Source organism: Larus michahellis, chromosome 8 (genome assembly GCF_964199755.1).
Source record: "Larus michahellis chromosome 8, bLarMic1.1, whole genome shotgun sequence".
Taxonomy (NCBI): Eukaryota; Metazoa; Chordata; class Aves; order Charadriiformes; family Laridae; genus Larus; species Larus michahellis.
This window is the reverse complement of record NC_133903.1, coordinates 47,686,650-47,706,849: the sequence shown is the minus strand read 5'-3', so window position 1 is coordinate 47,706,849 and position 20,200 is coordinate 47,686,650. Positions and strand designations below refer to the sequence as shown.

At 51.7% G+C, this 20,200-nt stretch overlaps 1 protein-coding gene across 1 annotated transcript; it reads right to left on the bottom strand.

Annotated features, from left to right (window-relative positions):
• Positions 1 to 6,737: 6,737 nt before the first annotated feature.
• On the bottom strand, positions 6,738 to 15,899 carry LOC141747216 (cytochrome P450 4B1-like). The gene is made up of 12 exons (XM_074597176.1): positions 15,538 to 15,899; positions 14,243 to 14,384; positions 13,493 to 13,537; positions 12,684 to 12,811; positions 11,682 to 11,803; positions 11,436 to 11,587; positions 11,123 to 11,229; positions 10,138 to 10,328; positions 9,734 to 9,867; positions 9,166 to 9,230; positions 8,361 to 8,443; positions 6,738 to 7,674 (listed from the first exon to the last, which is right to left on the bottom strand). Exons 1-12 carry the CDS (start codon positions 15,721 to 15,723, stop codon positions 7,506 to 7,508), a joined length of 1,524 nt encoding a protein of 507 aa, XP_074453277.1. The 5' UTR covers positions 15,724 to 15,899; the 3' UTR covers positions 6,738 to 7,505.
• Between the last annotated feature and the right edge of the window lie 4,301 nt (positions 15,900 to 20,200).

Genomic DNA, 20,200 nt, shown 5'->3' with positions numbered 1-20,200 from the left:
CAGGGTCCTCCTCTTGAGCAGCGAGGAAAGGGTTAAGGGGTTCTGCAGTCAAGGGCAACCCGGGGAGCAGGATTGGGAGGGATGGGATGGGGGATTTATGAGAGGGACATTTTTGGTAGCCCCTGGGTTTGGGGGGAGCAGGGTGGTTTTGGGCTCTGCTGTGCTTGGGGCTGTGCAAACACAAAGGGAAGGAGGTGGCGGGAGGAGATGGCAGAAGGACACTGGGTACCTCAGCCACCCCTTGCTCTCGCTTTCTGCTGAGCGTGGAGGCAAGAGGAAATGTTAGCCCTGCTGTGAACCAGCAGCTGTGGTGGGTTTGGGTCTGGGGAGAGCCCTGGTCTCCTTTCAGGAGGTGCTTTGGAGGCCTGTTTGGAGGCAGCGATGCCAGAAACAGGCAGCTGGGTGTTGGGGCTGGAGGTGCTGCTTTGCCCCTCACTAGCAGAGCTCCTGCTCTGCATGTTTCAACCCTGAATGGGCTTTCCTGCTGCAAGGGCTGTGCCCTGGTCCCCTGCTCTAGCCGATGACCTTAAAAGCCCTGAGCCTGGAGGAGGTGCTGCCTAGCACGGTGCAGGCATCTGGCTTGCAAAAAGCCCAGTTTTCCTAAACCACCGCAACCTGCCGGGTATTCCCTGAAGTGAAGCTGTGACAGCCCTGATGGAGAGCTCAGCCACTTCCCACCGCCGGGAGCCCGCTGGGATGGAGCCAGGGGCTGGAGCTCAACCCTGGTGCCACCACCGGCCATGATCCACTGTCTCACTTCCTGCAGCTGAGGCTGTTGGTGTTCCTAGCAGGTGGTGACACAAAAATTCGGGCACAGGAGTGAGACAGGAGCCTTCCAGTAAGAGACCCACCCTGAAAGGCATCTCCCTTGAGAGCCTCACTTAGGCAAACGTTTTGAAAATGCCCTCAAGACTCGGCATTGAGAAATCACGGCTCCAGTTGAGAAATTGCGTGGGGACAGAAGAAAACAGGCAGAAGGGTTAGAGGGGTCAAGCCCTTGGGTGTGGAGGAGTGATGGCCGCCGTCCCCAGCATCACGACAGAGCCGGTCCCCCCTTCTACCACATTCCCTGGGGCAGCTGGAGGCTGAGCCAGCCCCAGGCTGGGTCCTGGACCTCCCCGCTCATCTCCCTGATGGATGCTGCTCCCATGTTTTTTTTCTTGCGGACGCCAAACGTCACGCGGGTTTGGAAAAAAACAAGCTCCCGGAGTTCAGCGGTAATGCTTCGCTCAGCAGGGTTTAAGGAGGATTAGTCATTGCACGTTCCCGCCGCGTCAGCACTCGGGCTGGGGGTGTGGCGAGAGGACGGGAACCCATTAATTTTTACCTCTCGGTTGCAAAAGGAGTTAGAAACGGCATCCTTATAATGAGTAACAGCAGGAGTTTATTCCCTGCCCTGCGCACACCCAGAATACACGATGCTTGTCCAAGACGTTCCCCCAGCAGTGCCTGGGTGCAGGTTTGGAGTGGAGGTGACCCTGGTGGGTCTCGGCGTCCCTTTCCCAATGGGACCCTCCCATGGCCCTAGGTCCAAGCAAGGAGAGGGATGGGGCTCTACCGCTACGTGCTTTGGGCAAGCCAGGGAACCTTGATGCTTGGTCTTAACCCAGACAGCGCCCCTTCAGAGTTCACTTTCCTGGGGAAAACAGCTTTTGCAAGAGCCACCGTGTTACCTCCCTGGGGAGGACCTCACCTCCGCACAGTCCGTGATGCCGTCCTGCCTCAGTTTCCCTTGTCCGTCAAGCACGATCCGAGGCTGGCTGTGCGAAGCGGGCTGCCTTCCCGCAAGCTGTGCAGCCGGCTCGCGGATGCTTCTCGTTGTGATCCTAAAAAGAACAAAAGGGAGCAAGCATAAATGAAATTTATTGTTGGAAAATCTTAATTAGATTTTAAGCCCCAAAGGGAGAAAAGTGAGGTATTATCTGACACAGCTAATGAGTGTTAAGGGTCCATTGTTATATTTCTTGTTTACCTTTCTGTGCTGGCTGATACAGCCCGGATCCTCGCCTGTACTGCCATAATTAGGATATCTCATCTCTCCCTGATAGGGTCGGGGATGCTGTTTAAAGCACAATGCTGTCTCTCCCTCCCTGGCAGGATGAGCGTGATCGGGAAGGCAACTTCTGGCGTCGTGGCGCTCGCACACACCGCGTTGACCCTGTGAGCTGGGGGATGCTCTCCAGAGCCAGGGCTGTACCTGATAGCCCCCAGGTGATGGGCACCTCCAACAGCCTGGGTGACCTCTCTGAAGGGCCCTGAGCCAACTTGCCTGGGGACCAAATCCTCCCCAGCACCTCTCTCCACTCAACATGGGGAGTGACCGTGTCCTCCACAAGTCACCCCAAGCCCAACGATGAAGGTGAAGGACACCCGTGGGTACTCCATCCTACCCCTCACTCCATAATGCCAGTATCTCTGAAGCTTGGGCTTCAGGAAAGCATTGAGGCTTGGCACCTGCTGTGGACTGGATGGTCTCCTTTAGGGCAGAAGATATTCAGAATGTTCTTTTTGTGTTACAAGATGTATCACAGCTTTCCTTTGTGGCCTAGGAGGGTGCAACTCATCCCTTGGACCCCCAGACAACAGGGCATCTTGTTGAAAGCCAACCTTTACCCTTAGGCTTCCCCAGTCTCCCTGAGGTTAGCAAGGCTATTCAGCCACAGAGGTTTAAGATGTTTCTGCTCCAGCTGTGACCATGACCCTGGAGCATCTTGGGCAGGTGGACACCTACCTCGTTCCTTGGAAGTCCACGCACAGCCCAATGTGCGTAGCTGCGTTAAACCACTGGCAAAGGTGGGCCAGCGCTGCCTGGTCCTGAGGATACGTGAATTATTCCAAGGTGGTTTAATTAAAGACTCGCCATATGCAGGTAAACTGCTGCTGGAAGGACCACCAGCTCCAGCCCTGGCCCTGAGCAGTGCAGCCTGGAGTTTACTTCTCGACGCCAGGTACCTTGACACCCAAGCGATGCGATTTGGACCTCTAGAAGCAAAAAGGGTGTCTGTCACACCACCGTGGTCCTTCGGGCCAGGCAAGGAGCCCAGCCACCCAGGTGGGAGCTGGGAGCGTGGCGTGTAGGGGTGGCTGTGTGTGGGCAAAGGGGGCTGCAAAGTTTTTGGTCTCAATTCAAGCCACTGAAAGCCAGAAGTAAAATACCATCCATTGTTGGTTTATGCACTCGTAGTAGCCAAACAAACATCCCCGGAGCCTGTCCTTATCACTTTATTACACCTGCCAGAGTGAATAGATTAAAGAGGACGGGGGAGGGGGGAGAAAGCAGAAGAATCCAGCAGAAAAACTGGGTTTTGGGATTGTTAATTATTCTCTGGGGTCTCTAATCTTTAACTGGCAAACAGCATCACTAACTGTCTTAAAGCCCCTCCTGGAACATCCTGATAATAAGCCATCTGCATGAAGGCACCCCGTTATCTGCCCTCCTCCAGCCGCCTGTGACATGGCTGGAGTGGGAGATAATGAATGTGTGGTGTGTAATAACGACACGTCATTCATGATTATCGGCCTGATACCCAACCTTTTAGCTCCATTGTTTGTGTTTCAAAAAAGAAGAAAAAAAAAAAAAAAAAAGACAGAGAAAGAAAAAATAAAGAGGAGGAGGGAAAGAAGAAAAAGGGGAATTTTTGGTGCTACGGGCAGTCCCAGGGTCCCCGGAGTGTCTCCCTGCCAAAGGGGCTGGCTCTTGTAGCATCTCCCAGAGGGTTTGGTGGTACCCTGGGAGGACTCGCCCGTGGATTGGCGGCTGCTGTAGCCATGGTGATGGAGGGAGAGAGCCGAGACAGCGCAGAAATGTCACCGTCTGGCAGGGAGACATTTGGGGCAAATGCTCGGGCGATTAGATCTGTGTCATCGGGTGCTGCCCGGCTCCTCGCGCTGCTTTTTGCTGCTCTCGAAGCCGTTTAGCGTTGGCTTGGCAGAGGAGGTTATCTTGAACACGCTGCTGTCCAGAAACTGCCAGCATTTGAAGGCGGGGGGGATGTTTGGGTTGCCCCGTTTGACCTGGATAAGCTGAAAAGTGGAAGAATTTTCTCCTGGTTGCCACTGCGTTATGGCTCCGCAATGCATCAGTCCTGCGAGATCTTCCCCCAAAAGCTTTGGTCCTTCAAACTGCAAACTTGGGTTAAGCATCATTCTTCGTGGGAAAAGACTTTAAAGCGTTTGGCTCAGGTTACCTTGATTATTGTCAGAATTGCCTGGAATAATGATCCTTTTATTTTGCATAAAAAACGGCAGTAGATTTGCCTCTCTTTCCTGAGCATGTTTCCCAGAGTGGTTTCCCCAGGAAAGGTCTCCGCTGGAAGTGGTTGGGGTTTGGCCGTTCGTAACAGTCAGGAGGACTGCTGGAAAACAAACGAGCAGCTCGGTCATGGCAGTGAGGAGGGTGATGGCCTCAAAACACAGGGCTGGGCGGCCAAGCAGGGCATTGTATGGAGGCAGGAATGGGCAGCATCTGTGGGTCCTCAACAGGTCTAACTTCTGCTCTGGTCTTGTTCCCCCATGCCCAAACCAGGAGATGCCACAGGGACATCTTCAAGTGCCTCCTAGTTTCCTTTGCAAGCCACCACCAAGGAGACTGGGCTGGGTCTTGGTGGCCAGGGGCTGCCAGCAGTGTGCTCTTGTGGCCGAAAAGGCCAATGGCATCCTGCGGTGCATCAAGAGGAGTGTGGCCAGCAGGTTGAGGGAGGTCATCCTCCCCCTCTACTCTGCCCTGGTGAGGCCGCACCTGGAGTGCTGTGTCCAGTTGTGGGCTCCCCGGTTCAAGAAGGACAGGGAACTGCTGGAGAGGGTACAGCAAAGGGCTACAAAGATGATTAGGGGACTGGAACACCTCTCTGATGAAGAAAGGCTGAGGGATTTGGGTCTCTTCAGTCTGGAAAAAAGACGGCTGAGGGGAGACCTTATCAACACTTATAAATACTTAAAGGGTGGGTGTCAGGAGGATGGGGCCAGGCTCTTTTCAGTGGTGCCCAGAGACAGGACAAGAGGCAATGGGCACAAACTCGAGCATAGGAAGTTCCACCTAAACATGAGGAGGAACTTCTTTACTTTGAGGGTGTCAGAGCACTGGCACAGGCTGCCCAGAGAGGTGGTGGAGTCTCCATCTCTGGAGACATTCAAAACCTGCCTGGACGCATTCCTGTGCAACCTGCTCTGGGTGACCCTGCTCTGGCAGGGAGTTGGACTAGATGATCTCCAGAGGTCCCTTCCAACCCTATAATTCTATGATTCTATGATTCTGTGATTGCTGGGACCACAAGCTGAGGGTGGATGAGCAGAGCTGCAAGGTGGCTTGCACGTTCCCCGACGGGTGGCTGAAATGTCTGACAAATAGGGCCAGTAAGGAAAAACTGCATCAAACTGCTGCCCTCCAACGGCCTCTCTGTGCTGGAGCTGTGGAGAAGCTGGAGTCCGACCCTGGAGACCAGCCTGAGTCCACCAGTGGTGCGAGGGTGGTGGCATCAGCACCTACACAACCTGCACCCCGCACCTTCCTGGGGTGAGAAGGGGAGGGAGTGGGGAGAAGAGGAACTCAGTCTGCAGCTGCCTTACAAAATAAATGCAAACTGCACCTTGCTGGTTATTCACAGCATCCCTGCCCTGTTCGGTATCGACACAGCCGAAACGAACGTCCGGATCCAGCCCTAGAGGAGCTTTGTTTCTCAAACTGAAGATGCAGCAAGCAGCAGAGACGGGGAGCAGGGAGCTGCAGGGGTCTATTCAGATGGGCAGTTTCTCAGATTTGGTTGTCCTCGTATGGCCACAAGCAGAGTTGATCTGCCCAGAAAGATGGACACGGTTTGGCTGATGATACTATTGCCATAGGCGAGAGCTGGACAAACGGCCTTGTCTCTACCATGGCAGTTCTCTGTGCCTCAGTTTCCCCTGATGCCTGATGAGTGCCTGGGCACTCGCAGTGACCAGCATTCCCTGTGCCTTGGGTAATCCTGCTGGGGACTGTGACAGAGCGGGGCCTGCTCCACTGCCCTGGATGGCTGAGGGTTGGGACGGGATGGGGATGGAGGCACCCCCAGGGATGTGGCCCATCCTTTGCCTTGCTGGGCCTGGCCACGCTCCCTGCCAAGCTCAAGGGGTTTTGCCAGGGACCAGGGAGGACTTTGGGTTTTTCTGTGTCTCCCACTGCCACCTAGTGATAAGTTTCCCACCCCAGACCTGCAGCTCACCCAGATGGTCTCCCTTGGCCTGGGAGCTGGGGTGAAGGTCTGCAGTGGGTCCCTGCACCCTCGAAACGAGCTCGGGGCCAGGGCCAGTGCCCGCCTGCGTGCCTTGGGCAGCTCACTCATGTAGTGAGCAGTCAGTTCTCAGCCTCTGCAGAAAAGCGCTTGATGCAGACTTATGCTCCCTCTTGGGGCTTTTTTTTTTTAATTTGTTTTGCAGGCTGATTTTGTTCTGGCTGCCACCTTTTGAGTGTGTGTGTGTGGGTGATTTCTGTTTTATTTTGTTTGACCCCCACAGTGTTACAAGTGTTTTCTTACCACGGAAACCCCCGGAGGCAGAGGTGAGGGCTTGGTGACCCACGGCATGGGAGGGGTGGAAGCAGGCTCCTCAGGCTCAACGGGGGGGGGCAAACCCACTGAAACAGCCCTTGTGGCTTGAGAAAACACTCGCAGGGCTGCACCCTTGGGCACAGCTTTGCCTCCGGGCTGCCAGGACTCCTCCTGTATCCCCTGACCCCCCAAATGCAAAGGAAGCCGAAGCCACGCTTGGGGAGTATCTCCATAAGGCTTTATTCTCATTTCAGAGAGGAGGACAGGACCGATCACGCATGATTCTGAGGGCGGTGAGTGCCTTCTCCAGGTTAGCTGGTGTCACGGCTCCTGAGCACCCTCAGCTCAAGGAAGTTCAACTCCAGGGCAAGAAAAACCCGCTGGCTTTTGTCTCCGTAACGGCAGGCACGATGCCAGCCCCAGAGGGGATTACAGGGGAATAATGCGGAGGGTGGTGCGTGGGGATGCAGTGCGGCTGCGGGGAGGAGCTCTCCTGCCCCGGCACACCCAGGCTGGAGGCAAGGAAGGGACGGCATGTTTGGGCAGCATCCAGGCTGTCGACGCCCGTACAAACCACACCGACACTGTTCATCGCCGTGCCCAAGCCGGGAAATGGCGGCGGTGCAAACAGACAGGCAGGTGACAGAAGTCCCACCAGGCAGTGTGTGAGGGCGGGTTGGAGGTGAGGAGATGTGCAGGACACGGAGGATGCCCGCAGAGGATGCCCATCTGAGCCATGGCTGTGCTGTGAAACCCCCTTGGCAGTGCCCTTCCCCATGCAAGGAGGGGACCTGGACCCGCTGGGTTCTGTGTGTGTGTGATGCGGGGGAATCTGCGTGCCCCCCTGGATGGCAGCGGAGGGTGTTAATATGGGAGAGGTCCAAGGTGGCCATGGTGGGTCTGTTCGGTGTCCCCCTCTTAAATCTCTGGGTGGAGGGCAGTCTTTGGGAAAGTTCTTGCCCCCCGTTGTGGTACCCCACGGGATCAGCGGATCTTCTTCAAATGCAGGTGGATCCCGTTGCTGGACCTGAGGACCAACTGTGGTATCAGCGTGGGAGGCTTGGTTGGGTCGGGGCAGAGCTCGAAGCGGAGCAGGGTCAAGGCCAGCGCCACCTTCATCTCGTTCATGGCAAACTGCTGCCCGATGCAGTTCCTGGCGAGAGGATGACAAATGTTCCAGTTGCTGCCTTCATCCCGGACTGCCCCCAAGCTGGGCTCAGCCCACACACAAGCTGGGGGACCTCCAGCTGCTGCGAGGATGACCCCGCAGCTTGTCTAGCAATCTCCTGATGCCACTCCAAAATGCATCCAGCTCTGCGGTGGGTTATGGCTGCTTTTTATTAATAAACATGAAAAAAGATATGAGATTGAGAGAACTGGGGCTCACTTCACTAGGAAGTGCTGCATGGATCCCAGACACCTCAGAAAGGTTATTTTTGGCCCTGTGTGGAGTATGTCCTCTTGCAAGTTACTGAGACCTCAGTATCCCGGATCTGTCTGCTGATACAGTACGGGAACCACAGAGACTTGGACCCAGCTTGACATTGAGGTGCACCAGGTATTCACCCCTAAACAAGGGAGCCCACGTTCCCAATGCAGGCAACAGAAAATGTAAACAACTCCACAAAACCACTGTGTGAAACCCCACGGTGACCACAGAGCTTGGGGTGTGGGAAACGCTCTGGAGCTGATGGTGCATGGTGGAGATCCAGTTACGGAAATCCTGCTTGAGTTGGTTCATGGGAACTGAGGAAGGATTAGCTTCAGGAGCTTGGCTCTGAGCTAGGTCCTCCATGCAAGATAGCCTACAGGGAAGGAGAGGGATGAAGGGTCTCCCACCTGGATCCAGCAGAGAAAGGCAGGAAAGCGTGGGAGTGCCTCTGTGCCGAGTTCTCTGGAGAAAACCTCAGGGGATCATAAATCTGTGGGAGCAACAAAGGCCATTTGGTCAGCATTTGGTCTGAGATGAGCAGGACAAGGTTCTTCCCCTGTCCCCAAGGTGTGGCTGGATGTGGTCTCTGCCCTTCCTGGGGGGGCCGCAGCTGACAGGCATCAGTCTACAAAGCCACTGGGTGGATGAGAAGAGGGTGCTGGTGGCTGTGCAGATCTTCCCCTTGGAGATATCCAGATCACCCACTACAGTACCCAAGATGCCTGCAGGTGTTTTCTCATCTGTGGCAGCAATGATCAGGCCGGATTCCCTCCAGTCCAGAGATGCCTGATCCTGGCTTTCCAGACAGCCACTGGAGAGAGGCAACTGCACACCCTCCTTTAGGTTTCTCAGCTATTTTTTTCCTTGAAGCCTCTAAGATACAGCTTCAAATCACACACTGCCTGGAGGGCTCGGTACTTCTCATATCATGCTGGGACCTAAGTCTGTCTGTGGCAGCTGAAAACAGTCTGACCGTGTTTGTGTCACCGTGCATGAAGACTATTCAACACCCTTTCCCAGGACTTTTGTCACATTCAAAGCCTTTGGACTGTTTGGTAACTTCATTGAATTTCACATTTGGGTATGGACTGTTGGAATAAGAGAGGAAAAAAACCCCAAACACAGCAGGGAGGCACAGGCTGCCTTGTTCAAGGGGAGCGGATGTCTGGGCTCAGAGATCATCTACCCCTTCTTATTATAAAGGTGAAATACCTCAGGGTCCTCCCACACATCCCGATTCCTGTGAATAGCAAATATGTTCAGTCCAACCTGGCAGCCTGTAAAAGAAAAGTGAGAAAAAGCTCATGACACCTCAGAATGAAGACCCAGGAGAGGTGTTTGTGGGATGCTCTCCCTCCCTGGGCTCTGCAGGCACTGTTGCAGGAGATGTGGCATGGAAAATTCCCAGCCTGTCCAGACAGGTCACCTCCTGAAGCCCTCACATGGAAGAAATAGTGGCCTCAGGGCTGGGACTCATTTTGGTACCGGTACCGGTGGGTGAAATTTTACTCTTGGCCAGGATCAACACTCTGCAAGTCCCTGTGAACTCTGTGAGCTCTGTGAACACCTCAGTGCGCCCCAGTGCCCTGGAGTGTGTCCTTGGACACTCTCCATCCACCCTTACAGTAGAGATGTAATGGTGAGCTGTGGGGGCCCTTCACAGCCCTTTGGGGAGAGAGGAGAGTCTGGAAGCCCTACCAGCCCCTTGGCACAGCAGCTCTAGTACGGATGCACCACTTGTCATGGCCAGCAGCATGAAGGATAAACAAACTCAACAGACCTGCTGGCAAGCTGCGTCCATCGGAAAATGTGATGGGTTTAGAGAGGTATCGGGACACGGCAGGAACCGGTGGGAACAGGCGCAGGCTCTCTTTGACACACATTGTGGTGTAAGTCATCTTCCCAAGATCGTCCCTGAAAGCAAACCAGGGGTCAGGCTGTGTTTGAGTGGCAGCAATGAGGACACCAGCAATGCGGACACCAGCAATGGGTAACTGGGTGGGCTGGACCACTGTGTCTTCCATCTCCTGTTGGGGTTTCTCCTTCTAGTTCTCCTTTTGCTGCCAGCATTGCTACATGAAAAGCAGAATGCTCCAGTGCAGATGCAGTATAAGGTGGATAAAATTTCCGTCTCAGGATGAGAGAAAAGAGTTCAAAGTAAAGGAGTAAGGAGTCCTAGCTCACCACTCAATGCTATCTCGGTCTCCCAAGATCCCTTGGATCTCTTCCCTGCACCGTTGCTGGTACTCTGGATGTAATGACAGGCAGTAGAAGAGCCAGGAGATCCCGCTGGCCGTGGTGTCGTGACCCTCAAACATGAATGTGTCCACCTCGGCACGCAGGTCCTCATCAGATAGCCCAACTCCATTTTCATCCTAACAAGAGGAGAGAATATAATCCTTAAGTGTACATTGACTGGACTTGCTCCTTTGGGTATAAAAATAACCCTGGATGATGATGAAGAAAGGCCTGATTTGGCATCTCTTGTGTCTTGTACATTAGGAAGTAAGCCCGTAGAAAATATATCCAACATATATGAGAAGCATCAGACCTGCTGATTGCCAGGTCTGTAGTCAACAGAACTGGAGTTGTGCTTCGGTGGGATACCAGACGCCAGCCCTTCAGAAAGACACCCTATTTGATCCCTTCCCTACCAAGGGTCCCTGTTACATTTTTCAGGAGTTTGGTTTGGACAGCTTTTGTTTCGGATTGAGATGCAAAAGAAAGCAGTGGCTCCAGAATGACAGAGGGAGCAGAGAGTGTATCTCCTTCCTGAACAGAGTCCAGGGTATCTGAGGATGTCTGTGAAGGTAAAACTACAGAAGGTAAGAAACAAAATGTCTTAAGAGGACTACAGCCAAGGTGGCCCCCCATAACCTTTCCAAAGATCTCATTCTTCTCTGGTTTTTGACAGCTCGCTTATTTTAAATTATTAATGTGCTCAATGAAAATGAACAAGGAAGATGAAAGTCTGCCCCAGCTATTTGTGTTCAATCACTGCATCTCACACATTTGTATTTCCTTCCCTTTCCTTTCAACCCACACTTCCCCAAGGTAGGAAATCTGGAGTGGGGAAGCTGTTTGCCAGCAACTCCAGCCAGGCATGGTGAGCTCCCTGCTGATGCAGATATGTTCTTGGGCATTTGATACAATTATTTGAAACATTCACCTTGGTACAAAGAAGAATATCCAGAAAATCCAGGTGTCTCTTCTTCTGGATCTTGTCAAGTTCCTTCTCATCGGAGAGCAACATCTTTCTTTCATTTATTACCTTATCTGCATAGATGAATGATCAACCTGTTAGATGTGTCCTACCCCTCCAGAGAGCTCATGTACTTGTCTGCTCAGTCAGCGGCTTGGACTCTGTTTAATGTGTAACCCTCTGGCCAGTTCATGCTGCAACCCTCTCCGAGCTGCTCCAGACGCCACCTGGGGAGAGGTTCAGCTGGGAGACCGGGCTGGGGAGAAAGGGTGACAAATACCTGTGTGGGTATGGGCCAGCTTACAGGCATCCTGAAACTCTCGGCCTTTGCGAGTCAAGTCATAGAAGATATCCTTGTAAGAAAAAGTCTGGATTCTATTGCTCAAGAGGCAGCTCAGGTCATAAACAGCTCTGATATAATAGTCTGAGTTGCTGTAAAGAGACCAAGGTTAAAGCTGGTGTTAGCAACATGAGTGGGGAAACAGGAGTGCTTGCTTTCCCACGATTTGAAAGTTCAGGCACTGACCTCTGAGTCTGACAGTTGGCATTATAACTAAAGGCGCATTTCATGATGCTGTCTAGCGTCATCAAGCTGACGTCTTGAAAGAGCTCCACTGATTTCCTCTCTGTGTACCTCTCCCATTTATCCTAGTGGTGGAGACAGGGGTAAGGAGGGACAGACTACCATCTACAATCAGAATCACAGAATCACAGAATGGTAGGGTTGGAAGGGACCTCTGGAGATCATCTAGTCCAACCCCCTGCCAGAGCAGGGTCACCCAGAGCAGGTTGCACAGGAACGCATCCAGGCAGGTTTTGAATGTCTCCAGAGTTGGAGACTCCCCCACCTCTCTGGGCAGCCTGTGCCAGGACTCTGACACCCTCAAAGTAAAGAAGTTCCTCCTCATGTTTAGGTGGAACTTCCTGTGCTCAAGTTTGTGCCCATTACCTCTTGTCCTGTCGCCGGGCACCACTGAAAAGAGCCTGGCCCCATCCTCCTGACACCCACCCTTTAAGTATTTATAAGTGTTGATAAGGTCTCCCCTCAGCCGTCTTTTTTCCAGACTGAAGAGACCCAAATCCCTCAGCCTTTCTTCATCAGAGAGGTGTTCCAGTCCCCTAATCATCTTCGTAGCCCTTATCAGGTAATATTTTCCTGTCCCTCTTCCCAGATCCACACTGCTAATTACTTTTTTTTCTGCAAGCAGAGGCCTTAGATCACTATATATTCTGTGAATCTAAACAAAATCTTCTGTGCATTTCTTTTTCCAGGTTTACCATTACTGGGCTAGGAAAGGATATTCTAGCAGTGGTTGATTTTATTGGAAAGCAGATGAAAGAGAGAGTAAGTGGAGTGGCCAGAGGAAAGCGAGGGGAGCAATTTCAGAACTTCAAAACTATCCAAAGGGTTCAATGAAACTCTAGGAACCACCTAAGTCCCGTCTCTTCCCCTCAGTTATTCCCAGACTTGATTATTTTTGCTGGTGCACAATTGAAAGGCAAAAGTAGCCGGAGTGGTGATTCTTACCAACATCACTTTGACCGACTCTGACATCAGGGAGACATAAGATTTCAGCATGTCATAATGAAAGGCTGGGGTGAGCATCTTCCGATGCTGGAACCATTTGGGCCCATCCAAGATCAACAGCCCCTTCCCTGAAGACAAAGGCACAATCAGCTCTTCCAGACTCTGATCACGGCTCCGACAGCCTTACCCCTGCTTTTGGCCAAGCAGAGGCCAAAAGGGTGCAGGGTCTGGAAGGAGGAAGAGTTGGTGGTGGAGCCTTTTCTCCAGCCTCTCTGAGGCCGTTCACAGCAGTGCTCTTTGGATGGAGAAGCATGGCCATGTGTCCTTCACTGCAACCAGCTATGCACACCTAATCTACCCTGAAACCAAACCCATGATGGCAGAGGCACAGGAGTTGCTCTCTCAGATGGATTTTTCTACCCAAAATGAAATACTTGGGTGTCTTTTGCAGCACACGCTGGCAGTTGTTAGCAGGACCCTGGAGGACTACCTCAAAGCTGTGTGCAAGCCATGAGCCCTCCTGTCCTTGGTGTGTCTCACCCCAGTTATCCATGGTAGCATTCTGACCCTGAAAGCAACTGAAGGTTGCTTTGTGAAGGCCCGGGTGTGTGATCCAAGGCAAAGCCGTCTGGTGAGCTCCACTCCACGACTAGGTGGGTGCCACCGGTACTAATGCTCACACTCAAACAAACCCTCTCATTTGCAAGCTCTGGTTTTAGAATGGAAGAAAGCAAAATAAAGGAAGACAGGAGAGAAGCCGCTGAAATGTGCAATGTGGCTGAAAGGTATAATGGAAGATAATGACTTACCAATCCAGGGAACTAAGAATTCGTAGGGTATATTGGCCTTGGGATCTGTAAAGCAAAATAGATACCAAACCAGTATGAATAGCTAATGAATTCAACACAATAAAAAAATGAAAATTCAGGATAAATTGAAGTTAGAGTCTATTCTCTACTTCACTAGGTAGAATTGGTCTCATTTCAGTATGTGAAATACTCTAACACTAGAAGTAGTGTTTAAAAATGGTCTTCTACAAATACAACCTCAATGGACTTGAGAAAACCAGAAAAAAGTACACTGAAAAATGTGTGTGGTAAAGACATGACCATGGCATATCTCAAAGATGAGAACAATGGATGGGAGTTACTGGAGATACTCATGTATCACTCACAGGCAAGATGCTCCACAGAAGGGAGCAGAGGAGAAGACCTGAGATGTCTTCTGAAAGCCATTGCCATGCCAGCTCAGCCACATTACTGCCTTTACTGTGAAAAAGAGATATTGTTGTGGTAGAAGTCATAGAAGACAGTAAGACCAATAATAGTGGAGACAGCGGACTGGGAAGAACAGGCACGTGGTCACTGTTTTGCATGAGAATACAAAGTGCTTCATGAAACCTGGGGTGGGGTGGGAGTTTGTGAAGGGGAGCAAAGGAGGCATTGCAATAGCTGTGAAGGAAGCTGGCAGAGGGGACGACCCCAGGCAAGTTCCCCATGATTTTCTCGGTAGGGAATTGTCAAGGACATGAATTCCCAGAACCAAATGTAGACACTTACCCGTTCGGCCAAGGATGCTTTTGGCATATTCAGGATGGTGGATTATTAGAGAAGGCAGGACTGGTCCAAACCATCTGGGAAAGGCATAGGGGTATTTTTCTCCCCATGACACCACCTGATGTAACATTTTATCGCTAGTTATCTGCAAAGACAGTTAAGCAGGGACTGAATTCAGGCAGAAAAAGAGGGACATGCCAGGGAGTGAAGAGGCTAAACTTGCCCTTTCATGGAAAGCACAGGCAAGATGTCCTCTCCTGGGAAACGGGGGGAGAGTGGGTGGACTTGCCATGGGGGGCTTTCCATGCTGCAGTTGGAGGAGATGCTGGGCATGGCAAAGGGACTGTGCACAGGTGGCAAAGCTGCCCGAGCCACTGCATCCCTGCAGCACAAGGCAGCTCCATGGAGAGTCCCTCGCTGGGGCCTGGCTGCAGTCGAGCCACGTTAGGACGGCCTGGCATCAGAGTGGCTCTGTGTTGCACCTGGGAGCTACAGCTGGCATGGACAATGCCAGGATGCCCAGTGAACGGGCCAGGGATGTTACACATGTGTTCTCTAAATTCAGCAGTGCAAGGTGGGCATGCAACATGAAAGCAAAAATATCTTCACTATAGAAGGATGAAAATCCCTGCGATAAAATGCCCTGCTTTTGTGGCCATGTCTTCTTAGGTGGCTGTACAGGGAGAGACTCTTTGTAGAAGGTTTAATGCAGAAGGGAGACATTTTATAGAATCATAGGAGCATAGAATGGCTTAGGTTGGAAGGGACCTTAAAGATCATCGAGTTCCAACCCCCCTGCCATGGGCAGGGACACCTCCCACTAGACCAGGTTCTCAAAGCCCCATCCAGCCTGGCCTTGAACACTTCCAGGGATGGGGCATCCACAGCTTCTCTGGACAACCTGTTCCAGTGCCTCACCACCCTCACGGTGAAAAATTTCTTCCTAAAATCTAATCTAAATCTACCCTCTTTCAGTTTGAAACCATTACCCCTCATTCTATCACTACATGCCCTTGTAAAAAGTCCCTCTCCAGCTTTCATATTTAAACAACTGCATGGAAGTCCCAGAAATCACCTAACTCCATGTTTAAGCACATGATCCCAAGCAATGTGGCTTTGTTTTCTACCAGAATTATGCCCATCTCATATCCAGGCACCCTTTCTGCTTGCCCTGCAAAAGTCCTGGCACTCCTGTAGGAAGGAACCAGAGCAGGAGACGTGTCCCCTCACATCCTGCCTGATATCTTCCACATTTGTTGGGACAAGCCCGCCCAGGTTGAGCCCAGCTGCCTCCTTACCAGGTGGTTGTGGCCATAGAGCCAGTGTTTCGGGGGACCAGGGAATGCCTCCAGAGCTTTGATGAGCTTCTTCCTCTCCTGGTAGAACTGGGCCACCTTCAGCACTATGAAGATGACACCAAGGACCACAGACAGCTGCAAAACGACAGCAGAAGGCCTGGCTATGTTGTCCAGCAGAGACGCCATGCTGGCCCTGCGTCCGGAATGCCTTTTCCCGCCTGCTTCTCTTCTGCTCCTCCCGCGCCTGGGCCTGATGGGCAGCCGGGTGCAGGTAAAAACCCTCTCCCTCCTGCTCTGCTGGAGCTGAGCCTGGTGAAGCGCTGCTGGCAGCGATTTATAACAGCAGCAACATCCCGGTAAACAATGAGTCAGCTTGGCCGGCAGCCCGAGTGCCTGCTGCTCCCCCTCACCCTTTCACCTGCTTCCAGCGACCTGTGGGTAGAGGCGGCTTGTTAACAAACAACCCGGACATCATTTGCTACTTTCTTTGAAGTCTCGTATACCCCAGCAGCCGGGGTGAAGTGTTCTAAGTCACCCACCCCCAGGTGGATGAAGCTATAGGAGGGAGGAGGTAAGAGGCAGCCAGGCTCAGGCTCTAGCAGGTCCTCAGACAAATTCAGGTCTGGAAGCCGTTCGTCTGCCCCCATGAAGTGAGGAACCTTTGCCCGACACACCGGATAGACAGATCCAGCCACCTTCATCTGTAAAAGCAGTGCTCTGAGCGACATCAACACCACACAGCGCCACCAGACTATAATCAAGAGAATGGACATAACCCCACCAGCACACAAGGGACCGTGGTCCTGTTCTCCAAGGGGTTCTGCTGTAGACAAGCCAGGAGACAAAACTGCTGCCCAGTAGAATTACCATGGTCAATAGATAAGACAAGGGGAGGGAGAGCAGCAGAGCAGTAAAATGAGCTGCAGCAATATTGAGGGCACGTCTACCCTGGGGAGACGTGGGGGTGTTGGTTGACAGCTGGCTGAATATGAGCCAGCAGTGTGCCCAGGTGGCCAAGAAGGCCAACAGCATCCTGGCCTGTATCAGGAATAGCGTGGTGAGCAGGACTAGGGAAGTGATCATCCCCCTGTACTCGGCACTGGTGAGGCCCCACCTCGAGTACTGCATTCAGTTTTGGGCCCCTCGCTACAAGAGGGACATTGAGGTGTTGGAGCGTGTCCAGAGAAGGGCTACAAAGCTGGTGAGGGGCCTGGAGGACAAACCTTATGAGGAACGACTGAGGGAGCTGGGGTTGTTTAGCTTGGAGAAGAGGAGGCTGAGGGGAGACCTTATCACCCTCTACAACTACCTGAAAGGAGGTTGTAGAGAGATGGGGGCTGATCTCTTCTCCCTGGTGACAAATGATAGGACGAGAGGAAACGGGTTCAAGTTGTGTCAGGGGAGGTTTAGATTGGATATTAGGAAACACTTTTTCACTGAAAGGGTTATTAAACATTGGAATAGGCTGCCCAGGGAGGTGGTGGATTCACCATCCCTGGAGGTGTTTAAAAAAAGGGTAGATGGGGCACTTAGGGACATGGTTTATAAGTGGCTTTTGTCAGGCTAGATTAAAGGTTGGACTCGATGATCTTAAAGGTCCCTTCCAACCTCAACAATTCTATGATTCTATGATTCTACCCTGTTAGGGAGGTGTTACAGCAAGGTCGCGTTCCCTCTACAGTCCCGGTGAGTCCTCCTTCCCCTGTCTACCCAGCACCTCACTATCCTCCAAAAAAAGCTCCGCATCACAGCATTTACCTCTCCAGCGCTGTGCTCTGTTGGTCCCCAGGTAGGACCCCTTCTAGCAATCCCTGAGCAGATCCTGCTCGTTACCTGGGCTGACGTCCTGAAGGTGCAGAAGCCTGGGACGGCTTGGATAGAATTTCAGGGTTTGCGGAGGAATCGGGCTGGAAGCCTGCCGCGTGTGAGTGACTTCCAGGCATATTGCAAAGAGGAGGATTCTCAGACGTGTCGAAATCATTTCCCATTTGGATGTCAGGATATTATGAAGATCAAACGTGTCATCAGCGGCTGAACTTGGTAGTCTGATGGGCTACTACATAGGGGCTGCTGAAATTTGTGGGTGTTTCTCCTCAACTTAACATGTCTCTCCTGATGTTTGGGCACCTTCCTTTAGTTTTTAGTCTAAATTATGACACGGCCAATTGAAACCCATGTTTTCTGCTAGTACTGAAAAAACTACTGTTTATCTGGTATTCGTTGTGCAGATCTGTCCATTTTACAGCGACAGAGACATGGAGGTCGCTGGCTGAAGTGAATCTGCACAGCCCCAGTGAAAATATTTAAACTTTTTAGACAGAAAGAATATAGGAAAAAATGTTACAAAACCCAATGTCTGGGAATTACCTGACTCCACAAAAATGTCTGAAAGTTAGTGAAGTGAGTAACTTTTCCCTCAGCTGGCTTTTGGCCTAGTCGTTAATTAATGATTGTGAAGACAAAGCCCTAGGTACAGGCGGTACCATTTATATTTCAGCCTTGGGGAGATTTAAAGTGTGTGGCTGCTGCAAACCGCTGCGAGGGGTTGTAGATGTATTGCTCATCCCTTGTGGTGTGTTGCTCGTTGCAAACAGGCTGAAGGTCACGGTTTGGGCGCAGCATGGGAAGGTGCCCGGCTGCGAAAGCTGGACTCATCCTGCGCTCTTTGAGAGAAAAAAGTCAACAGACTTCAGGTGTGGTGCACGCCACTCCTCGAGAAAAGGCGTTGTTAAAGCAACTCCCTTTTCACCTGAAATCTTCGCTTGCAACGTCTCCGAGCTCTCAACCCTTCTCAGGAGCTCACAGAAAGGTCCCAAATGCCCCCATATCTGAGGGCATTTGGGACGGTTTCACTTTGGATCCGTTGCTGGAATGTGCGACCCAGTTCAGCATTTTTTTCTCTTCATGGGTGGGTAAGCTAGTGCACGGAGCAGGAAGGCTCAGCCTGACCCTCTGTCCAATACAGCCACCGCAATGTCACCTGTGGGTCCTTGCAAGGGAGAGGGTTTGTCCTCCCTGCCATGCAGCTAGAGGGTGCTGAGTGCCATACAAAGGCTCAACCTTGCAGCTGAACGGTTCACAGAGGGACCTGGTGGCTTCAGGTGGCTCCACTTTCACGTCCCTTGGAGGGATGTTTGACTGTGCAGCCCACTGCTTGTGTCTTGTCTTGGAAGTTCGGCTGTGGATTTTCTGGGTGACCATTGATCCCCCTGCTGACGTTAGCTAGTGTGGTACATGGTCTCTGTCATGTGCATCATCACCTAGTTCTCAGGTGGTGATAAGATATTTTGCAAATGCTCAGACATGATGTATTGGAAGTGGCAGTTCCTAACAGCGGCCTCCAACTCCAGCAGTGACAATATTTCCAGAGGTCCTCATTCACTTCTGGGTTTGCATCCTGGGGTTGGCAGCCTGGACTTTTCCACGTAAGATGGGATGAGAACGCTGACATTGAGACACCTGCCACTGCAGATTCCCAGGGTGCAAGAGGCAGCTGGATAACAGCCAGCTCCTACCATGCACGGCAAGATGCTTGCTAAAGTTTGGGCTGAAGACGGGGTCTTTTCTTTACTTCTTCATGCTGGTGGTAGAAGACCGCTCTAGAAAAACACCTTTCTCTTGAAAGAAGTCAACTGTATGATCTACTCTCAGTCGTTCCTGGGCTGCAAGTACCCTTTTGCTAATCTGCCAACATTGTCTATAACACTAAATTTCTTTGACGTTTCTCTAGAAATAATGATTGCATAAGTTCCTCAGCTGGAATAAAGTGACCCAGTCAACACCACAGCTGTCCACAAGGCATTGGGCCTTTGTTAGCATGGCAGGAAGATGTATTGCAAAGAGCCATGAAAACAGCTAAAAATCTCTTATATCTCCTCAGACTCAGGTGCTTGGGCTGTATGAGCCCTGTCCTAGCACATTTCTTTAGCTCCCCAGCATGACTGTTCCCTGAACTGGACCACTGTAACCTACTTTAAGATGGTGCCTCTATTTCTTCAGACTAGGAAGAAGAAGAAGGAGGAGTTGTATCCTCTTGCTGGCCCTTGTCATCCTGCTTTCTCACCGTTGATGTTATGCTACATCCTTTGGGCCAGAGCCTGGTAAATCATTAAAGCCACATCCATCAACATTTTGAAAATTTAAAGAACACACTGACACCCCTTTTGTTGCCTTGGAGAACATCCCTGGCAGGCACTGAACAGCATTAGCTTTTCACACACTTGGCCGCCATCATGAGACTAAATGTATCTCGTTATGCCAAGCTGGCTGGATCTGTGTGAAAGTTCAGAGGAGAGTTAAAGGTTGTTCTTTAGGACGCAGAAGACTGCAGTCGGTCAGGTTTGGCATTTCTTAGTGAAGGCTTCGGCTGTAGCCAGAGCAAGAGGGACCTGATCTTCCATGAAAACTTCACGCTCCTGAGCAGGAGCACCTGACTCCAGGGACCTCACAGTCATGGAAGGTGTAGGAGACACATCTAGTAACTCTAGCTCTTCCTATGATCCTCCACCTGTCCTGCAGCACCGTGATTAATGGGCTTCCCATCAGAAGAGGAAGCAGTGCAGACTGGTTGGCTGGCTGGCCAGTTGGCTGGTTGGCCAGATGGCCGGGAAGTGTTTGGGTTGCAATTGGTCAGGAAGGTCCTGCTGATGCTTCTTGCCTACCT

Excerpts from the sequence above, each read along its gene's own strand:
- LOC141747216 (XM_074597176.1), bottom strand. The coding sequence starts at position 15,723 with ATGGCGTCTCTGCTGGACAACATAGCCAGGCCTTCTGCTGTCGTTTTG. Across the intron at positions 11,230-11,435 it reads GCTGGCCCATACCCACACAG|ATAAGGTAATAAATGAAAGA; the intron begins GTATTTGTCACC and ends TCATCTATGCAG. Across the intron at positions 8,444-9,165 it reads ATGTGTGGGAGGACCCTGAG|ATTTATGATCCCCTGAGGTT; the intron begins GTATTTCACCTT and ends TTGCTCCCACAG.